Source organism: Canis aureus, chromosome 23, assembly GCF_053574225.1.
Source record: "Canis aureus isolate CA01 chromosome 23, VMU_Caureus_v.1.0, whole genome shotgun sequence".
Classification (NCBI taxonomy): Eukaryota; Metazoa; Chordata; class Mammalia; order Carnivora; family Canidae; genus Canis; species Canis aureus.
This window is the reverse complement of record NC_135633.1, coordinates 19,902,820-19,929,369: the sequence shown is the minus strand read 5'-3', so window position 1 is coordinate 19,929,369 and position 26,550 is coordinate 19,902,820. Positions and strand designations below refer to the sequence as shown.

At 41.6% G+C, this 26,550-nt stretch overlaps 2 protein-coding genes across 3 annotated transcripts in view; one reads left to right on the top strand and one right to left on the bottom strand.

The window, feature by feature from the left end:
- LOC144294739 (ubiquitin-like) overlaps window positions 1-20,663 on the bottom strand; it is a 47,632-nt gene extending 26,969 nt beyond the window's left edge. Inside the window, exon 1 of the mRNA XM_077866645.1 lies at window positions 20,525-20,663. The gene's annotated coding sequence lies outside the window, so the exon portion shown is untranslated. The remainder of the gene's footprint in view (window positions 1-20,524) is intronic.
- The window catches only part of SYT9 (synaptotagmin 9), a 191,589-nt gene that overhangs the window by 35,221 nt on the left and 129,818 nt on the right, over window positions 1-26,550 (top strand). For both annotated transcript variants that reach the window (XR_013362115.1, XM_077866640.1), the window contains exon 2: window positions 20,548-20,899. Coding sequence is in view for 1 of the 2 variants with exons in the window: in XM_077866640.1 (XP_077722766.1) it covers window positions 20,548-20,899 (352 nt within the window). In the remaining variant the exon portion in view is untranslated. The remainder of the gene's footprint in view (window positions 1-20,547; window positions 20,900-26,550) is intronic.

Below are 26,550 nucleotides of genomic sequence, written 5' to 3'. Positions count from 1 at the left end.
CAATTATGTAATTTAATTAAATATTACATATGCTGGTGAAATAAGAATACTAAAAGGGAATTATTCTTTCTGTGAAAATTGAACCAAATGCTCCCTAAGACTTACTAAAGGTAAGTCGTATTTTTAAATGTTGCTGATATGGTTAGAGTAGAGGAGCGATTGTGAAAGACTGAAAACCATGGTAAAAACCTAGGATGCTCCTATCAGATTGCCTCACAAATATCTTTAACTTCATATTCTAGTTTAAACAAACTCAAGTTGAACACAAACAGTCTTATGGGTATTTGTGACATAAGAAAGACAACACAAAACTATAATCTGAGGACCCATATGTAAAGAGAAGTGCTTTACCCAGTATCGAAGAATTGGTGAATTAATATTTTAAGTTAAAACAAAATGTTTACATTAAGATAAAATATTTGAGGTATAGGGGAGGTGGGGTTTTTCCTTTAACTGACTTTTTCAATTAACTGGCAACAACCACATGAGCTAAAAGTGTTATTGACTGGTAATGTTAGAGCACAGTGACTGAGTAGCCTTCAACAAGTTACCTTTCTGTAGGCAGGTTTCCTCATCTGCTAAGCTCTGGTGATCATAGGGTTTCCGTATGATCAGTGAATTAACACACAGGTGATGCTTATCACAGCATTGGCCCTTGTTAGGCGCTCACAGGTGGAGCTATTATTACTGCTATTGTCTTTTTGTGATTTTGTAAAACTCAGTAACTGCTGCACCATCAAGTGGGATTGGACCTCGGAAAGGGAAACACGGTTTTATGTTGTTAACCTTGTGCCACTTGAAGGATTTGGTTCCTTGGATCCAAAGTTTTCAGTAATGTGCCATCACTTGTTCATAATTTTGTTGTATTGTAATTAACTTGATATCTGACTGTAACTTTATCTGACTGTAACTTCCTTTTTATTTTTTTAAGATTTTATTTATTTATTCATGAGAGACACAAACAGAGAGAGGCAGAGAGACATAGGCAGAAGGAGAAGCAGGCTCCATGCAGGGAGCCTGACGTGGGACTCGATCCTGGGTCTCTAGGATCAGGCCCTGGGCTGAAGGCAGTGCTAAACTACTGAGCCACACTGGCTGCCCTGTAACTTCCTTTTATGGCATTTTGTGTTTCTTGGACTATCTTACAGTATTTTCTATAGCAAATATAAAAGGAAGCATATTTCTTCACTTTATTATCAAAAATAGCCAGTCTCTTGATCATATATATGGTATTGGGAATCTACTTTCTTCTTGATAGTATTCTTCTCAGGAGTTCCTGCTCTCATCTAGAAATATTCTCTCTAACATAGACAGAGGTCCTGTCCTGGGACCCCATATCACTGGCACTTGAAGGTTAAGCACACTGTTTATTAGTTTCCCTACTTTCTCTTTTTTGAATTCCTTTTATTTTTATTTAGTTAGAGTACATTCTCAAGTAAATTTTTCAGAAGATGGACATAGGATATAGATACTGAGTTTTTGCATTCTAAAAATGCTTTTATTTTGCCCTCATTTTTATGGATGATTTGGCTAAGCATACATTCTATAATGAGAATAATTTTCTCTTGGATATTTAAAGGTACTGTTTCACGGTCTTCTTGCATTACAGAATTGCTTAAAAGTCTAAAGGTGCTTGCTTCTAGATCTCTTTATGATGTTCTCTCTAGCCTTGGGGTTTTGAAATTTCATAGCAATGTGTCTGAATATATGCCTTTTTTCATTCATCTTGCTCAGCATTTTCTGGGATATTTAGTCCAAAACCATATGTCTTTCTTTTACTCTGGGAAATGTTATTTTTATGAGAACTTCTTCCTCTCCATTTTCTCTTTGAGGGGGACTCCTGGATTAATCCTCTTTGTTTCCCAGCTTCTCTGCAGCTTTTTTCTTTCTGCTCTGTATTCTTAGTATATTAGAAGGCAAAAGTTTACATCAGAATAGCCTAATGTGGTGAATCCTTTGTTTCCTCCTCTCATTTCTCCATACTTTTCTCTCCTTACATGACCCTTTAACCCTAATTTTCCACATTCTCCCCCTCACCTAATCATGGGGTTTGAGCATTGAGAAACAGAAAGACAACTCAGTATGAGTTTACTCAGGCCATTGGGTTCTATTTCCACATCCTGGGGGCCACACTGTCTTAGTTCACTTGGGTTCCTATAACAAACTACCATAGACTGGGTGACTTATAAATAACAGAGATTTATTCCTCACAATTCTGAGGTCTGGAAAGTTCAAGATTAAGATATAGGCAGATTCAGTGTCTGTTAAGGGCCCACTTCCTAGTTCATAGATGCCATTTTCTCCCTGTGTCTTTATCTGGTGGAATGGGCAAGAGAGCTCTCTGGGGCCTCTTTTATAAGGGAACTAATCCCATTCATGAGGGCTTTACCCTCATAACCTCCCAAAGGCCCACCTCCTAACACATTGGGTATTAGCACTTAATATATGAATTTTGGAGGTATACAGTCTATAGCACAAGCTACTCCTAGATCCAATTTTAGGGGATTTTGAGACTAAAGTTCAGCCAGGCTTCTATCTTTTCAATGCTCATATTAAATTAATGGTTTTTGGAAACCTGGGTGGCTCAGTGATTGAGTGTCTGCCTTTGGCTCAGGTCATGATCCCAGGGTCCTGGGATCAATCCCACATTGGGCCCCCTGCTCTGCGGGGAGCTTGCTTCTCCCTCTGCTCCTTGCTTCCCCTGCTTGTGTTCTTGCTTTCTCTTCCTCGCTATCTCTGTCAAATAAATAAATAAATAAATAAATAAATAAATAAATAAATAAATAAAATCTTTAAAAAAAATAAGGATACAGATTATCTCAAGGTGAAGAAGGCTATAGTAAGGAGCTTGATCCTCTTCTAAGACAGGGAGCAACTCAATTTCTGCTCAGACCTTTGAACAAGTAAGGGTAGAAACCATAACCACCAGCAAACTGAGAAGCCAATGTGGTAAATATGTCCAATCATTACTTGATGTTATCTTAGGAAGAAGTAAGCTGACTTTGCTGAAAACCCCTTCTGACTAATGTTGGTTGCAGAGTTCTGAACCTTACACTCCTGACTTTATAAAAAGAACCATTAATTAATTAATTTTTTAAAAGATTATTTATTCCTGAGAGACACAGAGAGGCAGAGACACGGGCAGAGGGAGAAGCAGACTCCTGGCACAGAGCCCAATGCGGGACTCAATCCCAGGACCCTGGGATCATGACATGAGCCGAAGGCAGACACTCAACCAGCTGAGCCACCCAGGTGCCCCTGTACCCTTATTTTATTTTTTATTTTTTTAAAAGATTTTATTTATTTATTCATGACAGACACACACACACACGCACACACACAGAGAGAGAGAGAGAGAGAGAGAGAGAGAGAGGCAGAGACACAGGCAGAGGGAGGAGCAGGCTCCATGCAGGGAGCCTGACATGGGACTCTATCCTGGGTCTCCAGGATCACACCCCAGGCGGAAGGCGGCATTAAACCAGTGGGCCACCGGGGCTGCCCTGTACCCTTATTTTAAACGTAACTTGATTAATAGTGATGATATCTAATTGCAACTTTTTTTTTCTCATTTGGTACAATGAGATAGAGGCCCCCTTTTAGTTTCTAACAAATTATAAATCAGCAAACATCTAGAATTTTCCAAAACAGTATGTAAGTTATAAAGACAACCAAACACTTTATGCTTTCATTCCCTTTCCTTATATATTTTATAAGTTATTTATGGAAGTTGAATTGTTTAGGCTCTGATGCACCACATTTTCCAAGTGGTATATAGCAGTCCATATGTTCACAGTGGAAAGAAACATCATGACTTCATGGCAAATGGCAAAGATACTCCTAGACTTGATTTTACAAGATTGTCAAAGGCTCTTCTGACACAGACTCCGGAGTCACAACAGTGGGAATAAGTAAGTGATGCTAGGGCTCTGGGAAACCCTGGAAGGAACCCCAAACTGTGGAGTGGGCAATACTCCATTAAGAGTATTTTGGTAGAGGGACTTGAGAGAGAACGGGTGCCTGGCTATTACTGCTAAAGCTGTGGAGTTATGTATGTATTTGTTAGAAATGTAACTCTTCACAACCTGCTCCTTGCATAGTAATTCTTGTATTTTTATGATGATGTCTCATCCTTTCTGATCATTTCAATAATTCTTATTTCTGTTTAATTGATTAAATATCTCCTGGGCACATAGTTGCCTCCTATGTGAGGCAACTTTAGCATTTTATACCTAGGCCTGCTGGACCATCATTCTTTACCTGCTATGGGATAGGAAGGACTCCTGTCTTCCCACTTCTTGTGTTTTCCTATGAGTCTCCCATAGGCAATATGGTAGATAATAATATCCCACTTAAAATGAGCCACTCTGTTTGGCTCTGCCATCTTTCAGCTGAACCTACTGCTTGTGTCCTGCCTCTAATGTGTACTTGCTGCTCCTGCTGTTTCTTCTTCCAATGTTGCTCCTGTGTTCCTCGCCTTGGCTGCCCGCTAATCTCAGCTCTGTCCTTAGGGCCCCCTGCATGATCTACTGCTAGTGTTCTAGCCACGATTTCTTTTGCACCTTTATGTGTGAGAACCCTGCCCTCTCTACTTGCTCTTTGGAGTTTTCATCACTCCTGTCTCTAGCACTCGCATTTTTGGTCTTTAGGAAAACACTTTTCCTGTCTCAAGCCTTGTTTGTATAGAGTGTGTCATGGCAGTGTTGCTTGGGCTGAGTGATACAGGATGCTGATGAATGACAGAAAAGTGTCTTCCTCAATTTCTTTCAGAAGTGTTCTATAGTTTTGAGGGTATAGATCCTTTACATCTTTGGTTAGGTTTATTCCTAGGTATCTTATTCTTTTGGGTGCAATTGTAAATGGGATTGACTCCTTAATTTCTCTTTCTTCATTCTCATTGTTAGTGTATAGAAATGCCACTGACTTCTGGGCATTGATTTTGTATCCTGCCACGCTACCGAATTGCTGTATGAGTTCTAGCAATCTTGGGGGGGAGACTTTTGGGTTTTCTATGTAGAGTATCATGTCATCGGCGAAGAGGGAGAGTTTGACTTCTTCTTTGCCAATTTGAATGCCTTTAATGCCAGATTTCAGGTTGTACTACCAAGCTGTGGTCATCAAGACAGTGTGGTACTGGCACAAAAACAGACACATAGATCAGTGGAACAGAATAGAGAATCCAGAAGTTGACCCTGAACTTTATGGTCAACTAATATTCGATAAAGGAGGAAAGACTATCCATTGGAAGAAAGACAGTCTCTTCAATAAATGGTGCTGGGAAAATTGGACATCCACATGCAGAAGAATGAAACTAGACCACTCTCTTTCACCATACACAAAGATAAACTCAAAATGGATGAAAGATCTAAATGTGAGGCAAGATTCCATCAAAATCCCAGAGAAGAACACAGGCAACACCCTTTTTGAACTCGGCCATAGTAACTTCTTGCAAGATACATCCACGAAGGCAAAAGAAACAAAAGGAAAAATGAACTATTGGGACTTCATCAAGATAAGAAGCTTTTGCACAGCAAAGGATACAGTCAACAAAACTAAAAGACAACCTACAGAATGGGAGAAGATATTTGCAAATGACGTATCAGATAAAGGGCTAGTTTCCAAGATCTATAAAGAACTTCTTAAACTCAACACCAAAGAAACAAACAATCCAATCATGAAATGGGCAAAATACATGAACAGAAATCTCACAGAGGAAGACATAGACATGGCCAACATGCATATGAGAAAATGCTCTGCATCACTTGCCATCAGGGAAATACAAATGAAAACTACAATGAGATACCACCTCACCCCAGTGAGAATGGGGCAAATTAACAAGGCAGGAAACAACAAATGTTGGAGAGGATGCGAAGAAAAGGGAACCCTCATACACTGTTGGTGGGAATGTGAACTGGTGCAGCCACTCTGGAAAACTGTGTGGAGGTTCCTCAAACAGTTAAAAATAGACCTGCCCTACGACCCAGCAATTGCACTGCTGGGGATTTACCCCAAAGATACAAATGCAATGAAACGCCGGGACACCTGCACCCCGATGTTTCTAGCAGCAATGGCCACGATAGCCAAACTGTGGAAGAAGCCTCGGTGTCCAACGAAAGATGAATGGATAAAGAAGATGTGGTTTATGTATACAATGGAATATTACTCAGCTATTAGAAATGACAAATACCCACCATTTGCTTCAACGTGGATGGAACTGGAGGGTATTATGCTGAGTGAAGTAAGTCAGTCGGAGAAGGACAAACATTATATGTTCTCATTCATTTGGGGAATATAAATAATAGTGAAAGGGAATATAAGGGAAGGGAGAAGAAATGTGTGGGAAATATCAGAAAGGGAGACAGAACGTAAAGACTGCTAACTCTGGGAAACGAACTAGGGGTGGTAGAAGGGGAGGAGGGCGGGGGGTGGGAGTGAATGGGTGACGGACACTGGGGGTTATTCTGTATGTTAGTAAATTGAACACCAATAAAAAAAAATTCATTAAAAAAAATAATAAAAATAAAATTTGAAAAAAAAAAAGAAAAGTGGGAGAAGGTCTATGCAGCTGCAGGACAGCACATTCCATCCAGGGTCGGGGAACTGGCAGAATGTTAGTAAAACAATTACTTGTGGCCCCCTTTCCCAGTTAAGTCTCTGAAGTATCATTTGGAATGGCCCCCCAGGCTCTCTTGTTTACTGGGCATTTTGTAGCTGCCTGCCTGTGCTCTCTGGCTGACATTGTCTTCAGTTCTCTCTGCACTTTTGAGAGGTGAAGAGCCTATGTAGGCTTCATTAAAATGAAGCACACTATTTGGCTTATCAGAGAGATGGAAAGTAGAACTGTGGTTACCTGGGGCTGGGGAGAGGGATGGAGAAGTGAATGGGAGGTTATTGTTTAATGGGTGCAGAATTTCAGTATGGGATAATAAAAAGTTCTGGAGATGGACGGTGGTGATGGCTGTACAAGTGTGAATGTGCTTAATGCCACTGAAGTGTGTGCATAAAAATGGTTAAAATGGTAAATTTTCTGTTTTGCAGAATTTTACCACAACAAAAAAAAAAGTGGAAAATAAAACCCTACCCAATATAAAGAGAAGTGAAGACCACAGAAAAGTCTTAGGAAAAAACATCAGTGTGTGCTTATAGCTATAGTAGTAGCCACTTTGCCTGTTAGTCAAAATTTCTGTGACTCAAGGAGAGGCAGTCCTAAAGAGATAATTTTTGAGAAGCATTGGTATTCTTTGTATCTTCCAGTTAGTAATTTGTATTGAAACCTAAAGTATATTTTTCTTTACAGCGAATGCTTTTTAGAACAAGTACTACATTTTGGGGTCATATACCGGTAATATTAATCATTCTGGTGTTGAATAGATGCCACTTTCTATACCTAACTACTAATGAAAATGAATGATTTAAGAGAAACCATCTTCATTTTGGCAGCATGAAATATTTACTGAAAGGAAATCGACTTAAAAACATAATTTGTAGAAAATTAAGAGTTAAATACAAGACACGAGAGCCCATGCTTTTAATCAGTTGCCAGTTATTTAAGCCTGAATGTCTTGCACAGGCAGATCCATGACCTGGTGGGTACATTAGGGTTTCACGTATAGAAGTCCAAACTAGTAAAAAGTTACACGTTGGAAGAAGCCTGTTCCTATGGACCAGGGTTCAAGACAGACAGAGGGGAAAAAAATAGGGAAGAGCTGGAGCTAAGAGTTCACTCTCTGTTCTGACTTAAGCATCCTGTGGCTTGGAACCTTTCTTAGAAGAGATGCTTCTAGGGTTAGTGTTGCCCTAAAAGCAAGACTATCTGGAGACACTATCTGGCTGTAAGAATGTCTCCTGAAAATGTGATTTCTCTGACACACTCTTTATAGGTCACTCTACCCCTAATTACATAATAATTTCATCAAGGCAGCTCAATACAATGCATTGTGAAGTTCATTTAAGAAATGATGCCTGGGCCAATAAAAAATAAGTTAAAAAAAAAAAAAGAAAGAAATGATGCCTGGGGATCCCTGGGTGGCGCAGCGGTTTAGCGCCTGCCTTTGGCCCAGGGCACGATCCTAGAGACCCGGGATCGAATCCCACGTCGGGCTCCCGGTGCATGGAGCATGCTTCTCCCTCTGCCTGTGTCTCTGCCTCTCTCTCTCTCTCTCTGTGTGACTATCATAAATAAATAAAAATTAAAAAAAAAAAAAAGAAATGATGCCTGTCTACAGAGCCCATGCTCTTTCCATTGCCCTGCACTGCCTCTATAGAGTCTTAAATGTTCAAAGAAGCATGGAATACTGTATCATTTTCAATCGTGATGAAAAGGTTATCTTAACGCTCACTCTATATATACTGAAGCACACGACTTCTTTGGCAGTTTCTTTTCCTGAAGCACATTTTTTTAGTGGATACAAAAATGGAAATGATACACAGCTTAGAATTTTATCATTCATCAAACATTGAGTGCCTCCTGTGTGCCAGACATCATGCTAAGTTGTAGAAGAGACTTTAGATATAAAATTTCTCTCACTCAAGAACGTGAGATCTGGAAGGGCCCTTCCATCTCATTGCATCTTATTTTATATATTAGGAAACTCAGGCTCAAATATGAGTTCAGGTTCCCTGAGGTTAAGCAGGTGACAAGAGGTAGGGCCTAGAATATAAAACAGCTCATTCTACAGCATATCATTCTGGGTCCCAGTGGAAACAGGCACTGCGGTCAAACTGGGTAATTTGAGGATTGCTTAATAAGTGAGTTTTACAAAGGCATGGTCAGGATGCAGGGAAGCCAGTACAGTACTCCAGGGCTTGAAATAGTAGAGAGCCATCGCCACCCATGAGCCTGAAAGAATCCAGAAAAGGGGCTATGGTTTCCAGTAGTGGGACACATATGGCCTGGTAACTTAGCTGGAAGAGAACTGGGGGAATAAATACTGTAACTTCATTCTCTACTCACCCTCTGATTTCCTATTAGGGCCTCTTCTTGGCCTAACTCAACAGAAGCCAAGGCAAGGAACCTCATGGATACAGTCCATTTGAGTCAACCTCCATGTCCCAAAATGAGACAGAGGGGGAAAGAGATGGATTTGGGGTAAATGGACGATGCTGTGGGGCTTCTGGGTGGCTCAGTGATTGAGCATCTGCCTTCGGCTTGGGTAGTGATCCTGGGGTCCTGAGATGGAGTCCCACAATCAAGCTTCCTGTAGGAAGCCTGCTTCTCCCTCTGGCTATGACTCTGCCTCTCTTTCTGTGTCTCTCATGAATAAATAAATAAAATCTTAAAAAAAAAAAAAAGGAAGATGCTTTCTAATTGAGCAACCAACCCACTTCACCTCTGAAAGGAGAAGAGGAGGGTAATGATAAGGAGCATTTAGGGAAAAATCACTCCTCATGGGAACCAGGAATGGGAAGAAGCATTGTCACCCTAACATTCCATATTGCTTTATGAGATTTTTCTAAATGCTTGTTCACAAAGGTGGTGGTCAGCAACCTCTTGATCTTGTTCCACAGGGTAGAGGAGAGATTTCAATGGTAATTGGATCAAAGCAAGACCAGATCTGGTCTAGGAAGTGACTGGGACTGATGAAATTTGGAAAGGGGTCCTGTGGAGGGTACAAATTATTGGGTCAATGCAGCAGTGCCAAGCTTAAGGAGAATCTCAACACTATGAAAGTATATGGAAGGCTTTTATATGGATGCAAGTGCAGCTAACTTTCAAAAGAGCCAGGCATGGAGGACTTTCCTCACCCCTTTTAGAAGTAAACAACGGCCCTGGAGCAGTTGCAGGCAGTCCCTAGTCTCATACAAAAAAAAGAAGTGGACATCAGGTCTCCGATTGCTGCCCGTATCCTTCTGCACTGCTGGGTGGGCTAGGACCCCCAGTTTCTGCAGACACACACCAAGGAAGGTTGCCGACCTCTTTGGGTTGTGTCTATCCCCCACATGTTCTTGGGTTCCACTTCACGGTGTTCTTTTCAGGCAAAAAGTCCCCATTGTCTGACCCCATACATGTCAGATTTTCTATTATTTCACAGGAACCTGAGTACATCTGAGTGTTTCCATTTACTCTGCACAGGCCAGAATCCCATGATATGGAAAACATTGTATTTGCAGGCACTTCCAGTGAAGCTACAGTGGGTGGTAAAAGATTTTCTTAAGTAGATTTTGTTTCCAGTTAAATAATTTCTGCAGAGAATAACAAGAGACTGGGAGCCCAGTGGCAAACCTGATAATTCTGAACCCTCCTGTTGTGCAGACAGGAGGGGCTCAGGTGCCACAGGACTAGAAGGGCAGGGGAACCAGAGTTAAAAGCCAGCTGTTGGTGTTTGTGGTTGCAGCCCCAGTGTTGTGGGAGCAAGCCCCTGCCCCGTGTGGCCGAGGCAGAGGGGCTGATGCCATTGTGAAGAGGAGTGGGTCACGCTGATGAGGCTGCACTTTGCAAATAGAAGGTGCGACAGAAGGTGTTCTCGCAAGGCTAATTTTAGGCCAGCTGTTTAGTTAACATACAGGATCACTTGGGCAGCCTTTTGAGGAAGGGATCTGAGGGATCTGAGGGCCTGAGACACGGTCCTGCTAAATGTGCTCCACCTTTTATGTCAATCACAGGAAAATGCAGTCATTGCCAATTTCCATGTTCTAATTCATTTTTACTAGTCCACGGGCTTCTTAGGGTTAAGGCAGAGAAGAGCTCTGTCTGGCTCAGGACCTTCATCACGGTATGGACCCTGCAGACTTGAGTTAACGCTCCTTAATCCTTGAAGTTTTTACCATGAGCTAGTGCTAAGAGGACCTGCTGCAAGCATGAAAAAGTAGGAATGGTCCTAAACTGTAGCCTCCAGTTGGATAGCACCCATTGGCTTGTGGTCACTAACGGGCATGAATGATGGTAATGACTTTAGCTCTGGATACAGATATTGCTGTGAACCCAAGGTCATTTGGCATCTTCACACGAACCACAGAATTGCAAGAGCCATGCCCCAGACCTTTATGACAGATGAGGAAGACCATAGAGAGGCAGTGACCTACACAAGGTTATGAATTACAAATGGTGGCATAGCTGGTCCTAGAGCTCGTGGAACATGCCAGTTCTTTCCTGGAGCCTCCATATACAGCTGGCCTTTCTTCTGGTAAAGTCTTTTGCTCACATGGCCAAGTGATCTGAGTTTGGTCTTTGTATAAGAGAAGTAGTTATAAGTAGGACTTGGCTCCCTCCTCTTTTATGGTAAGCCTTGTCTAAAAGCCAGGTTGGGTTATGTATCCCCCACTTCGGGCCTTCAGTAGCTAGCACTCGGTGGTGATTCGCTGATTCCTGAATAACATTGTTGAAATTCTCTTGACTAGTGGTTCCCTGAGGGCAAGCAAATACCAGGTGCTTAATAGGCCCTCCTTTTTTTTCTTTTTGTCCTCAGTAATTAAGCTCCATAAGCACCTATTAGGCACCTGATGTTTGCTTGTCCTAGCCCATTTCATCAAGCTACAGGAGGTCTCACTATTTATTAACCAGGCTGACCATTTTTTGACATAAGACTAAGTCTGGATAAGCAGTGGCTGAATCCTGAAAACACAAAACCCAATAATTTATTGAGTGCTAAGACCTTTCTAAACACTCACTATAACCCCAAGAAGTAAATACTATTATTATCCCAGCATTGTTACAAAGAGAAATAAGATAAGGAGAAATCTAAGTGTGGTTACACCACTGGTGTGGGGCTGCAGACCTTGACTATGTGATTCTAGAACGTGTGCCCCTAACCACTGTGCTCTTGTGCTTGCAGTATAATTAAAGAGAAAGTTCTGCAAGATTGCATTTCCCAGACAACTTAAGTGCAATAATTTAAACACCAAAACATCTAATTTTAGTCTAAAATCTATTATATACTTTTTTTTTTTCTAAAGATTTATTTATTTATTTGTTCATGACAGGCATAGAGAGAGAGAGAGGCAGAGACAGGCAGAGGGAGAAGCAGGCTCCATGCCGGAGCCTGACGAGGACTCCCTGGGCCAAAGGCCAGGGCTAAACCGCTGAGCCACCCAGGGATCTCCTATTATATACTTTTATCTAAGATGCCTGAGGGTCACCATCCAGAAGATGCCCTCTGGGCTACTGAGGTGTGTATGAGGCTGAGTTCCCCTTTTCTGGATAACTCCAGAATGCTGTGATTATTAAACACAGCAATTTTACTATATTATTCTCTTTTTAAATTGTAGAAGAATACATATTCATTGTATTAAGGCTAAAAGGACAGTAAATAAAGTATTCAAATGAAGGCCTCATGGTCACATGGAAGGGATTGTTGATGAGGGAATTCTGACATGGGCTGTTGTGGGTGATCACTCAAGTTTCTTGTAGTACAGGGTTTTTCATGTTGGTTCCCTGACAGCTTATCCTCAAAGCTGTCTGTTCTTGCCTGTTCCCTCCATCTAATTACATTACTGCTTTACCTACAAGGCACCAGTTAATAGCCTCAAGTTCTCTGTGGCCTGACTGTCTAACTAGATTTTCCAGTGTTATCTTTATTAGGCCCTCAAGACACAATTGTTTTAGGATTAGGAAGGCGTCTTGTGTTCTGAACCACTATGTGTCTGTGTGCGCGCATGGATATGTGTATGCCATATGTATAGATATACATCAGGTGTACTCAGTGTTATCTGTATACTGCCTACATTAGCTTAATCAAGATTTGAAATGCTTATTAAAAATGGAAATTAAAGGTCTTCACCCCAAGGCCTATTAAATAAGAAAGTCTAAGATTGGAGTCAGGGATCAACATTTTTCCTGACCAAAACATGTTTTGTTTTTTATTTTTCATTAAGAAATTGTCAGAAGTAAAGAGAATAATAAACTCCACATACTCATTACTCAGTTTCAATAACTATTAACCCGTGGTCAATCTTGTTTCATTTATTAATTTGAAACAAATTCCAGATATCATTTGAATGTTTTCATTTGTATCTACACAACATAACCTCAATATAATTATATCTAGAAAGTAGTTAACAGTAATCTCTAACATCATTACGTTTCTAGTTCCAATTTTCCTTGTCTAAAATGTTTCTTAATTGTTTAGTGTTTTGGATGCTGAATCACATAATTATTTATATGTCATTCTTTTCTCTGACAAGTGGGATGTTGGGAGCCAATTCTCTAGCCACTTCTGGCAACTTTACAAAACTTCATACATGTTTTTTGGCTATGTACCTTACCCCTGACTTCATCTTCATTTTGCTTTTATTTTTCTTCGGTCCTGATTTCCTCACAAAGTTTATTTTATTTTATTGTGCTGTATATTAATTTTTTAAAGATTTATTTATTTATTTTAGGGAAAGAGTGTGTGTGCAAACATGTGAGCAGGGGAGGAGCAAAGGCAGGGAGAGGGAGGGAGAATCTTTGGGAGACTCCTTGGCAGAGCATGGAGCCCATGGGGGGGCTGGATCTCACAACCCTGAAATCATGACCTGATCCTCAATGGACTGAGCTATCCAGGCCCCCCAGTGGTGTGTGTGTGTGTGTGTGTGTGTGTGTGTGTGTGTGTGTGTGTATGTGTGTTATATATATCTTTTAAGCTGCCTCCAATCCTTTGATTGAAAGGTAAGTCGTATGTAGATGAATGGATCAGTGACATTGAGCCACTTGCCTGCCTTCATTTTGCAGTCTTTTAAGCCAGTTCCTATCATCTTAGCTTCTGACTTTAAGTTCCCTCTTCTTTATGTCCCACTCCATCTCAGGCCCAGTGCTTAGCACCATTTTTCTGGTTCTGATCTTTTATGCTTTCCCTCCTCAATTGTGATTCCCAGCTTCTTTTGCCTACCCTGGAAATACCACATTTCCTTCATCCCGAGTGTCGATTGGCTTCTCTGGGTCTTCATTGTCTGTTTCCTTTGGCCAGGAGAGGACTAGACACAGACCCTAAATCTTTAGGTTCCAGTGTAATCCTTTTGAAAACTCCAGTCCTCTGGGACAATGCAAAGTTGGGAGGAGATAAGAATAAAAAATATTTCTTGATCAGCCCCCATCACTAGTTGGGCCTGGGTGATCCCATGGACAATATCTCCCGAATATACATCTCTAAATTTTCTGCAAAGTGTCCAACTGAGTTGTCAGTAGTCTACTTAGCATCTCCTCTTAGAATTTCCATAGGTATCAGATTCTCCACTTTGTTGCCTATGGTTCCTGAATATGCAGTTTGTGGTTTTCTAGCCAGAAGCTAAGCTTCTTGAGGACAAGAGGATGTGTCTTCTCTTCATTCCTTTCTGAAATTTATGCATAGTACTTGCTTACTTCATTTAGGTTCAACAACAGGCAAAGTAGTTCTCAGAGTATATCCCAGACCAGTAGCAGCAGCAGTGGCCACACCTAGGAACTTGTTAGGCAGACCTACCGAATCAGAAGTTCTCTGCCCTCTATGAAATTTTTAATTTGTTTCAGCAGTCATGTTATTTTACTTCTAGAGAATTAGAACATTGTCTAATTCTTCATTCATTTACTAGTGATCTACTCTAGTTTTGTGGATTAAAAACCTTCTGGAAACATCCTGTGAATGAAAAATTCTTATTTCCTCACTGATTTTATCTGTTTTCTGTAGGAATCTCTTTTTGGCTTCTATACATTGAACTGGATGCTGTAAGATTTCCTTACATGGCTGGTGATTCTTTGTAGCTTAGTCATATTTAATAATGAGGTAGTAGAAAAGCTATGAGGCTGTGTATCTGTGGGTGATATTTTATTTTATTTATTTTTTTTTGTGTGTGTGGGTGATATTTTAACAGGCAAAATTTACTTTAATGGGATTTAGGGGGTTAGATTTTTTGCAAGAATGTGGCGGATTTTGCCCTTGGGCACTAATTCTCATACTAGTTGCCTTGGTTTCTTCCTATATAGATCGGACAATATTTTGGTGAATATTTTCAATCTGTGCCCATATTTTTAGCTTTGTATCTCAGTCTTAGCTGCCTCCATATTGGAAATGTCTGTGTCCTGAAGTTGAGGTCAGTAGGTGAGGTTGCCTACCCTTTTGCTGTATTACTTTCTGCATCCTCTCCTGCTTCTCTATCCACATACAGTCTTCCAGGAAAGTTTTTCAGTTTGTCAGTTGTCTTGTGCTGTACTCCCTGTTATTATCATTTATATTTTTTATTTACTTCCTATCACTTAATGGGGGTCTCCAGAAGAAGAGGATATTAACATGTATACAGATGTGTCATTATGAATCAAAGTCCCCCTTAAATATTTCGTATACATATTTGCACTCATGCTTCCTTATCAACATCAAGTCGAGGTATCGATAATTTCTACATGCTAACAATATAGGACATTTAATTTGTTTTTACATCTTTCCTTCTTCTGCCTCCCATATTTTGTTGGAATTGTCAGAATTTAAGTGTGCGTATAGCATCATTCTTTTGCTCTTTTATGTGTTTTTTTTCCTGAGCAGTTACATTGAACTTCATAACCTCATAACAGCAATAACTTAGATTTAGTGCACTTTGTGCTATTTTCTTTGCTTATCACTAATTCTTGTGATACACAGTATGTAAGTCTATATCTTATATAGTATATCTTTCCTTTTCTTGGGTTCTCTATTCTGACAAAAATTTTTATTTGTTTGTTTGGAGAATTTCTTAGGTTTGATGCAGGAGAAGGTACATGAATGGTATATTTTCTGAGTCACTGACTGCTAAAAAATGCCTTTTTCCCCCTCTTGTGATAATGTGGCTAGCTATAGAATTCTAGGGGTACAATCTTCTTTTCTTAAAAGATCAGGTGGGATCTCAAGGCTGTCTGATTCTGATCACTACTGCATCCGTATTTCTTAGTTTTATTCACTATTTTATAAATCTTACTGAGTATAGAAATTAATTTGCCTCTTATGTTAATTTGTTTAATGTCAAGGGCCAGTTTATTCTAATGGCTCAGCTTGGTTAACTTCTTTTGAGCTGCTCATTTGTCCCATAGCTTTTCTTTGGTTGTCAGTTTATATATTCTCTTCCTGGACCTTCACAGTTTAGGGGAACAACTACTATTCATCTGTCCATGTACAGTGTATGGACTAGGGACTTTGAAGCCTTTCTTTCATTGGACAATAATATTTGCCATTCCAGAACAAGTCTTTAGGCTTGCATGGATCTCTTAGAATTATAGATGTATAGGGATATCTGTTGAATGTAGGGATGTCATGGTGTCTTGTATCTGGTGTTGAGGGGTATTGCTACAGTACATCATGTCCAATGGCTACATCTAATAGCAGGTAGAAGAGAGTTCTGATGGTCAGACCTGATTGCAGGATCTTCTGTGCCACATCTTCCTTGGAAGAATGTACTCAATGTCAGGTCTGGGTATAGTTTTCATGCACAGTCACCTCCAAGCAGCAGCACCTCCAGGGATCTGGAGCAGAACTGGGTTGCCATTTGCCTCCCTTCATCCCTGAATCACCATCTGGTTATTCTCTTGGCTCTTGGACAAAAGAACTAATTATACTTTCCCATTTTTTAAGAAAATTTATCTTTAGAATAATCATTTTTTGATGTTACTATTTTTTTCCATTTTTGTTATGAAATATGCCATAAATGCCAAAGAATATATATATTGATAACATATGGTTTCAGGATCAATCAGAAAACAAATGGCCATGTACCTACCACCTAACTTAAGAAATAACTTCTCTTCTAAGCAAAGCTATTGTGTGATTCTGAGCTGATTCTCTTCCCTATCCTAAGGTTGTGAGTCTGAGGTGGCTAGTATCTATGGCCGTAGTGACTCCACAGCAGTTTTTTCTAACACTTTGTTCTGAAAAAAGAAAATTGTCCAGAGGGTACCCTGAGTTGTTTGCAAAACAGAAGCCCAGATGATTGTACTCAGTGGTTGGTGTGTCTGTGTAGGTCATCATTGGTTTCTTCTGGAAGATATTCCCTGGCCCATTGCTAACACACATGGCACTTTAGAGTGAGTAAGAAAAAAATCATTTTTGTCACTTGCAGAAATTCTCTGTAATACCTGTATGCTCCCAAATCCATAATGATTATGAGGGTGAGTAGCACCTCCAAGGGTGTGTAGGCCACAACCATAATTCATGGTAAATGTAGCAGATGGCTACAGCGCTCCTCGGGTGGTGTCATCAGACATTTACTGAATGCCTACTGTGTGCCAGGCATTCTTTTAGTTGTTTGGCATTCAGTGCTGAGATAGACAAGATTCTTGCTCTCATGGATCCCCCATGACTGGACTTGTGAGCAGCAAGCTGAGGGATTTTTTTTGGTGCATGAGCTGAAGTCAGCTAACAAGCTGGGGACATTCTTGAGCTGGGTCAGGGCCCTGTGGTTACTAGCAAAAGTGGCCCCAGGCTTTAATTTCTTTTATTTAGTATGTTGTCTATGCCATGTTAACCCTGTGATGTTATATTGTACCAAGGTGATGAGTCCAGAGTGACCATATGCTCTAGTTTACCCTGGGTACTGGTTGAAGTCTCTTGTCCCAAATGATTATTAATATCACGCCTTCTCTCTGTATATATATTTTTAAAATTTATCTATTTGTTTGAGAGAGAGCATGCATGTGAGCAGAAGTTGTGGGGGGGAGGGCAGAGAGAGAGGGGGAATCTCAAGCAGACACCCCACTGAGTTGGGCATCCAATGCAGGGCTCAGTCCCACAACCCTGAGATCATAACCTGAGCCAAAATCAAGATTTGGACAGTTAACTGACTGAGCCACCCAGGCACCCCCACCCTCTTCTCTCTCTTAAGGTGTCCCAACTTTAGACAATAAATTATATGGTCATGTGTTAGTCAACGTTTTTTGCCATGGTAACAAACATCTTCAAAATGTTAGTGACTTAAAACATCAACTCTCTAGGATTTGCTCATGGATATGTGGATCAGCTACAGCTCTGCCCCACAGCTGGTTCCGTCCTAAGTTGGAAGAGTGAGCTTTATTTAAGATTTCTTCTCATGGGAGAAGGTGGAGCCAAGAGTACTCTGGTCAGAGGTGGCATGGGCCATATCTACTCTTATCAACTAGAGCAAGTCACATGGACAAAACCATTATCTAGAGGTTGGGATTTATTCTCCTTCCTCGGCATAGGGGGGCACTGTGATGGAGAGGGGGGAGAGCAAATACTGGGTGAATAACAATATAATTAGTACATTGTACTGGTGAGCACTACTGCTTTCCAGTGTGCCCCAACTCCAGTCTGAGCTGGTGTCTTGTAGCAGTGTCTTGTGTCAGGACAGTGCCAAAGTGATTAACAGGCAAGGAGTTTTGTCTCAGTTTGAATAACTATGTGTTAAGGGATTTCACTGTGTTGTGGAGCCTGTTTTGTTTTTAGATTTTTTTGGACAAGGTAGGAGTTGATGTTTGCTGTGGCAGTCTGATTAACTGGGACAGGGTCTCCTCCTTTCTGTGTCCCCAGCAGTACTACCTATGCTAGAAGTTTGTGTTGACAAATTTTCCATGCTCCTGTGTGAGCCATCAGAATGCAATGGAGCCTGTGGCTGGACCATGCTCTCTCCCTGCCTTATGTTGGGGCTCCATAAGATGTGATTTCTGGTGCCCCTTACTTTGCCCCCACTGACTCTCCTTCCTGTTGCCATCCCTGCCCTTGCTGCTCTGCACCTGGGAGTTTTAGTTTTTATTGTTCCTTAGTGTCACTTCATTTGCTTGTGTTAAATGTTCAGTACTAATTGGCTTTAACTTTAAAACAATTCTAGAAATTCCTCAATGTTACTGGTTCACTGATGGATTGATGGAACCCATCCTTGTTTTCAGTTGCTGTAGAGTTTGCTAATCCCCTTCAGTGGGACTAGAGGAGAGAAAGGTAGCAGAGTTGAGCTCACTAACCCATGTGAAACTCTTAGTATTGTCGAGCAGAGATAGAATACAATTTCACCAAAAGGACAAAGATTGATGGGGAGGCATAGAGGAGATACATTAGATCCATCACCAGCCCTAGCAGCTGGCGCTCTCTCAAGAGCAATTTTTCAATTTTTCATGAAGAAACTGTTTTATCATTTCATAAGAATGATCAAGTATCTTCAGAGACATGCTGAAAAGCACACGGATGGTGGGTGGTCAGCTTGGCTCAGTAGGTAAGTGACTTGTGGTTGGGCCTCACACGCATATCTCAGCAGAAAGACCAGTTGTTTCATGTCGTGGATTGTTGGCATGCTGTGGATAATTGATATTGTGAAAATTAACTTATTCCTAATTATCTCCTTCATAAGAATATGAGTCTATGAAGAAAGTATGGAATGTGTCTGTCATGTTTTCCCTTGTACAGTTCCCTAAACCGAGCACAGTACCTGGCATGTAATGGACATTCAGAAAACTTGGGCTGAAGCAATGCAAATATTTTGATGATGGACAGTAAAGGCAAAACCTGGGAGAATTCTTGGAGCTCCTGAGTGTAATGGAGCACAGTAAGGGCAGGTGCGAGTGTCCTTTAAAATAAGGGGTTTACAACCACCACAGTGCCAGGAATGAGTTCAGGTTGATGCCTTAGCCTCCCTGGCTCCACTGAGGCACGGGGCAGAAGCCTGAAGGGGGGTGGGCTATATTCTGGGAGTTAGGGGCATAGCTACTGCACTGCCATGGGCCCTAGCTGAGGTCACACGGTCCAGGTAGCAGATGCTATGGTTGCCTTGCCATATCCATTCACCCTCACCACTTCAGCGCGTGCCTGCTGACCTCCAAAGGCCAGCCCCCTTTATTTGAATGTGGGAGTTTGGGACTGCACCACTTGTGCTGCAGGTGGGAAATGCCCCATGAGAGCTGCCCTCCAATCCCTGACTAAGGGAGCTGACGTTTTACGTAACCCAGCTCCTTGCCTCTTGTGGGGGTGACTGAGGTGTGACTCTTGCCCAGGAGATGTAACCTCCATCTGTAGTGACTGGCTTGGTAAAGCCTCTTTTGCTGGCCGCCTTCCCTGGACCACTTCCCTACTCCTCTACCTGTGTTTTCTTCACTTTATAAATAAACCACCTGCCCTTGAATACTTGTCTCGGGGAGTGCTACTGGGAGACCCAAACTATGATGGCTGGTGCTGGGTCCCGGGCACCCGGCCACTGGCTGTAGGATATCCTTGAGGCTTCAGAGGACTTGAGCTTCATGTTGCTTAGATTCTTCAAAATCAATATCAGAAAGAGAAAGAAAACATTCCAGTTTCTTTTGATTTAGAAAACTGTTGCACAACTCCCAAATTCTATTATACGGCTCTCTGAAATGACCGAGTCATTTTTAAGGACTGCTGAAACTGTCCTGCTCACAAAACCCCAGTGATTTATATTGCCCTGGTGTAGGGTCTCAGTTGCCTTAGAGGGCATTCCTAGTCTCCCTGAATATATCCTGCCTCTTGCTAGAGCAGACCGTTCATCGTTTGGAAATACTGCCTGCCTGTTACCTTCCCTATGCTGTCTCTGAGTCTCACTGTCCCCACGCCAGAATCAGGTGACCCTGCGGCCAGCTCCCGAGGGATGAATGGATGAAAGGGTCATCTGCCTGCATTGTGCAATGGATGGGCCCAGGAAGAGCAGCCACACTGACCTTTGATCTTTGCTTCTTTGCAGATATCTCGGTGAGCCTGCTGACCCTCGTGGTCACTGCCTGTGGCCTCGCGCTTTTTGGCGTGTCTCTCTTCGTGTCTTGGAAGCTCTGCTGGGTTCCGTGGCGAGAACGAGGCCTGCTGTCTGGTAGCAAAGACAACAACCGGGAACCTCTTAACTACACGGACACAGAGACCAATGAGCAGGAGAACAGTGAGGGCTTCTTAGACCCTCCCACCCCCTGCCCTGACTCCTCCATGAAGATCAGCCACACGTCCCCGGACATCCCCCTCTCAACCCAGGCGGGGGGGCCGGAGAACTGTGCCCATGGCGTCCGTGTACAGCGCCAAGTCACAGAGCCAACCTCGTCGGCCCGGTCAGTAATGCCCCCTTCCTTTCTGAATGCAAGGCAAGGACCACTCTCTTCCCTCTCTTGCCAGTAGTAGCATTGGTTAGCGCTGGAGCCCGTAGCCTTTCATACGTCCATTCAGTATTAGAGACATGAAGATGGGAACATGAAGGAACCAGTGGGCTCCTCCTTCCCTCTCCTGAGCTCCCTACGTAGGCTCCACTTTAGCCATAGTAGTAGAGTTACATCACCAAGACTTCCCATGTCAAGTACTAAGAACTTCATAGGCATAATTTTACGGTAGTTCACAACTTTGCACAAGATGCCAAAGTTATCATTTTCATTTCACAAAAGAAGAAACTTAAGTCAGAGAGTTTATTTTTTTTAAAGATTTTATTCATTTATTCATCTCACACACACACACACACACACACACACAGAGAGAGAGAGAGAGAGAGGCAGAGACATAGGCAGAGGGAGAAGCAGGCTCCACGCAAGGAGCCCGACGTGGGACTTGATCCCGGGTCTCCAGGATCAGGCCCTGGGCCAAAGGCGGTGCTACACTGCTGAGCCACTGGGGCTGCCCAAGTCAAAGAGTTTAAATTTAAAAAGGTCATATGTTGATATGCCCTGATTCAGCCAACACCAGAGCCTGAGCTCTTAACCACTCTTCCTGCTGTCCTCCTGGTGCTATTGAATTTATGCCCCATGCTTCTGACCTGCCCTAGCTGTCACACACAGGCTGTCCCCATAGTACACAGAGTGGCTCCAGGCCTGACTTTCTTCAGCCTTTGAAAGGCCTAGAGCCCCCAGGCCTAGGGTTACTTGCTTTCTATGGGTGGGATGCTCTGTGCTTTAAGCAGGAGAGAAATCCTTTAGTGCAGTGATAAGCAGCAAGGGTTCGGGGGATCAGGTGAACTGGCTTTACTTATGTGCGTGACACTGGACATATTACTTAACCTCCATGTTTCCATTTCCTCTTCTGTGAGAGAGGAATAGTAATAATAGCAACATGTGGGTGGTTTTAAGAATGAAGCAGTAGCATGTACATCATGCCCTTTGTACAGGCTGCATCTGGTAAGCACACCAAAGCCTGAGCTGCCATTTTGATTGCAGTATTGCCTTGGTCATGATCATTTTCATTGTGACTGGCTTCTCCCAAGACTCAGATGGGGCACAGATGTGGCTTTGAGGTTAAATAGCCAATTCCCAATTGCTGGATGTAAAAATCCTCTTTCCGTAGGAGATTTCAAGAAGAGAGATGGAGAAAGCAGCTTTTTTAAAATGAAAATTTGCCTGAGCGATAGAGGAATAGCATGTGCTGTCATTCGGAAAGTATGAGCACAGTTTGGGGGCATTTTTAAAACATCTTTTTTTATTTGTTCTCTAGAAACAGAAATAAGATTTTACCCTTTTTTTATGTTAATCGAGTTTATCCTAGAGACTCTGCTCATTCACATTAAGTGGGATGGAATATGACAGTTTATAATTTAATTTTTCCACAAACCTATTTTAGCATCATTTCCAATTCTGAATCAAAGAAGTAAACCTAAAATATTCCTCTGTAAGGAAATGAATGGTTGTTTGCCATTTGATTTAGAAGAACTCCTCAGATTTTATCACTAGGATTTCTCTTTAGATATAGACTTAAATATAACTGGAGCTCTGTTTGATGCTGTCATGGCATTCATGTAGTGGTGCAGACTTGGAATAAAATTCCTTCAGTATTTCAAAAACTAGAATCTTTCAGATGAAGTATCCATTGAAATCATCTCCTATTTGTTTTTACTCTGCCTCTTAATTTTTCTGATCAAGTCCTCATTGATATAAGATATAAGGTGATAGTACTGTGCTTTTATTAGATTATGTAGCTGAAGACTGCTGTAATTCTAATGAATTGATAGCAGTAGTATCACTATAATTATCACAATATTTATTCTAGAAAAATATATAAGTAATCTACACCTCAAGAAATATATTTCATTTAAAAATAAAAACTGTGGTAAAAAAAATAAAAGTAAATGAAAACTGGTATCTTCAACATTGATTTATGGAAATTGAATAGAAGGAAAAAAAGATAAAAAGAAGAAGCAAAGGAATTATCCCTATAAAATGAATTTTACATTTAGATTTATTTTAGTTTTGGAGTCACATAATTATCTTTTCTGATGGCCAAAATCAAGTTTAGTAAAATCTGACCTACCGTAAGAAAACTAAATTCTTTCCAGCTGCATTTGATCTAATACTGATAATCTGCATCATTATGCATTTAAAACATTCTTACCTAAATTACTACTGACCCAGTTTTATGGGTTATGTCTGGAAATACATATCTATGATTCATGGTCTCACCATAATGAGTGGTGTGTCATCTTCTAATTCTTTAGGAATTGTGTTATATTATAAACAAACACAAAACCTTTTTACTGACAGAATGGGAGAAATGATGTTCCAAAACATTTTTAACACTGTTTTTTAATTAATATTTTTGATACTGAATTTGGGGAGGGAGCAGGTACTCTGTACTGAGATACCTCTAAAGAGTCTGCTCTGCTAGTTCTTATTTCTTTTTCTTCTCATTATGCTCTTTATTTTCTCACTCCTGTCTCTTTCTTTCTTACTGATTCTCTCCTACAGTTGTTGTGATTTGTTCCAGGGGTCTTAGGACATCTCCTTGACCCAGAGCACATAAGACCTAGACTCCCAGTTAAGGGTGTCTCTACTGTCCCCGAGATCCATTGGCATAGCTTCTCTCATAGCATTGACATTGGGAAGCTCACTGTCTCCTGGCCTCTTGAACTTGACTATATGTGGCCCCCCACCAATGTCTATGGAGTACCCTAAAGATGAGCCAAGTTGTGTTATCTTCTCAGAAGGTTTCTGGTCAGGATGACTTTCTCTTGTTTTCCCAAGATCAAGCATGTTAACATTCTGTTTCTACTTAGCTCAGTTACTATTAGAACCCTCCAAAGTTCCTCTTAATTCTTTGCAGTTTAGATGAAATATCTTTTGTGTAATATCCTGGGAATATGGATTTTTTTTTTTCAGAATGCTTCAATACCAGAACATTTTTAAGATCTCTCTTCCAAATATATAAAAATCCCTGAATCCTCAAAATAGAAGGAACCTTGACAGGCCATTTCCTGGTTCACATCCCGAGATTAAAGTCCAACCTATTTTATTAAGTCTTCTCAAACTTCCTAGGTAACACTTTGGTTTTATAAAAATTTCAGTGACCACACTGCCATCTTTTTATCAGGCCTGTTAGGGCCTGCATGTTGTTGCCACAGTCTCCTGTCAGCTCACCAACTCAGCGCCACATGGCACTACCCTGGAGGACATGGACTCACTAGGAAGCTTTATCTGGGAAACCTTGTCACGTTCCACCTACCCTAGCCTCTCTCTCAGTGTCTTCAGAACCTCCCACCTTTTCCTGCCTTGAGGCCTTTGCACGTGCTGTTCCCTCTGCCTGGAATGCTTTTCCTTTTCCTCTCCAGCTCCAGCGTCCCTCCTACAGAATCACCTCCTCAGAAAGACCTCACCAACCACCCTGTCTGAAGTATGTGCTCTTGCCTCCACCACTTTGCACTCTTCATTCCCTCACATGCTGCCTTGCTTGCATTTCTTCACAAGGTTGAACTCTCCAACTAAATGATCATTCACTTACTGGTCGCCTGTAACCCCTCTCTAATCTGTGAGTTCCATGAGCTCAGAGACCACATCTGCTTTGTTTTTCCCTATATATCCAAACCTTGTGCAGCCCCCGGCATAGAGCACATAGAGCAGACTTTTAGCATGGATGACTAACAGAATACCTTCATCAGTATGCAGCCACTTTTCTCATGTTCTGCTGACAAGAATGGCAAAAGGCCAGAAGTATAAACCGAAGAAGGGCCTATATGGGATGAGGCTGGAGGAAGGCCTTTTGTAACCTGTTTTACCTTCATCCAGAGCCTTACACGAGGACTTTTGACCTTATCTCTGGAGTCCATAGAGTCACAGAAATATTCTGACAGAGTTGAAAGAAGATGACAGTCATTGAACTTTAAATTTGGGTCCCATGGCTGGCCACAACTTGGTATGCTGGGGTCAAATGTCATGATTACTCAAGAGTACCACGATTCTATTAAGCTATGCTTTTGTAGGTGTGTGGTGAAAACATTAGTTAGGTGTAAACATTCAAAATGCAACAGTTTTTTGAATTACTCTTAGATGTTTCTTCAGATTTTAATACACTGACAGCTTCAAAAATGGAAGCTGCTTAGACCTCTTTTAATTCTCATGAGGTTCTGAAATTAGATGTAAATGTACATTTTCTCTACTAGGATTTAATTATTGGAAACCAAACCATATGTCCTTGGCATTCATATATTTCCTCAAGACACTTGTATTAAGCATCTGCTACATGCAAAGTTCTATAGCATGCGCAGGTCATAAAGATAGATAGATAGACAGACAGACAGACAGACATCCCTGACCTCAACAGGTCCATAGCCTAATTGGGAAAATAGGTGAGAAGAATACCAGTTACACACATTGAAGTGCTCCAGTTGTTCTCTAGATTAATCTGGCAGGAGTGTCTCAGATGCTTGGGACAGGGTGAATAGGGGCTATAAGGGGCTGATTCAGGCCTGTAATGATGAGGCCTGAACTCAGTTGGAAGCAATGGGAATGGAAAGAGGCATGAGTTGTAAGCTACTTTTGAGAAGGTGTTGGTGGACCTAGGCTTGTCAAATAAATAGGGAATAAAATATTCTAAGTGAAACCAGGATTTCAAACTTGTTTAACTTGGGGGATGTCGAGGATGTAGGTCATGTATCAGAGTATCCAACTGCACTTGACTACATACCTCCACGGACCAAGGTGTGATGCTTACATCTTTGTTATATCATCCATTCTGGAAACCTCTGAATCCTGTGCTAAGAAAGGTCCCCATTTCCTTCTGCCCTGTAGTCAGTTCACTGCATCTGCTCTGAGACTTCCTCTTCCGAGTCTGCCTGTGGCTCAGGACAATCCAGCTCTCTCCTCTTTATTACCCAGGGATATCTTCATTGTTCCCAAACTGCCCTGTCTTGACTTGAACCTAGTAAAGAAACCCATGTGGTTCTGAAATCACAGTTTGCTTCTCTCTTTCCTCTCCTTGAATCCTGAAGCTCTGTCAACAGTGGTGCTCCAGATTCAGGGAAGGGATAGGCCAAATTTCACCTCTGAAATAGGGTCACTGAGGTGATGGTGGATAGAAGAGCGCATACTTGCCTATAGTTGCATGGGAGATGCAGAGGTGGAAGGGATTGTGGGAATGATGAATGTTGGCTCTCCCACAGACCCTGGATGGAACATGTAGGCATATGTAAGGAGAAAGCTTTGGGGACACAGAGTTGAAGATCCTATCTTGCTGGAGAGCTGGGATCCAAGATGGCAACTTACTTAATTTCCCTATTGAGGTCTATAGCATCAGCTTGGAAGCTAATAATATGAGGCCAAGTTAATGTAGCCAGGCTCTATGAGAGTGCCATTTCCTCCATGACCATTTCCCAAGCCAGGGGCCTCTCTCTCTGCCTGTCTGGCTCCTTAATGTCTGGTCAATTCTTATCCTCTTCTGACCTGCTGTGTAGTCAGTGTTTGACTAACTTGCAGGCAGTGACTAGGTTTGCGTTTCTATGCCCTCCACCCTACCT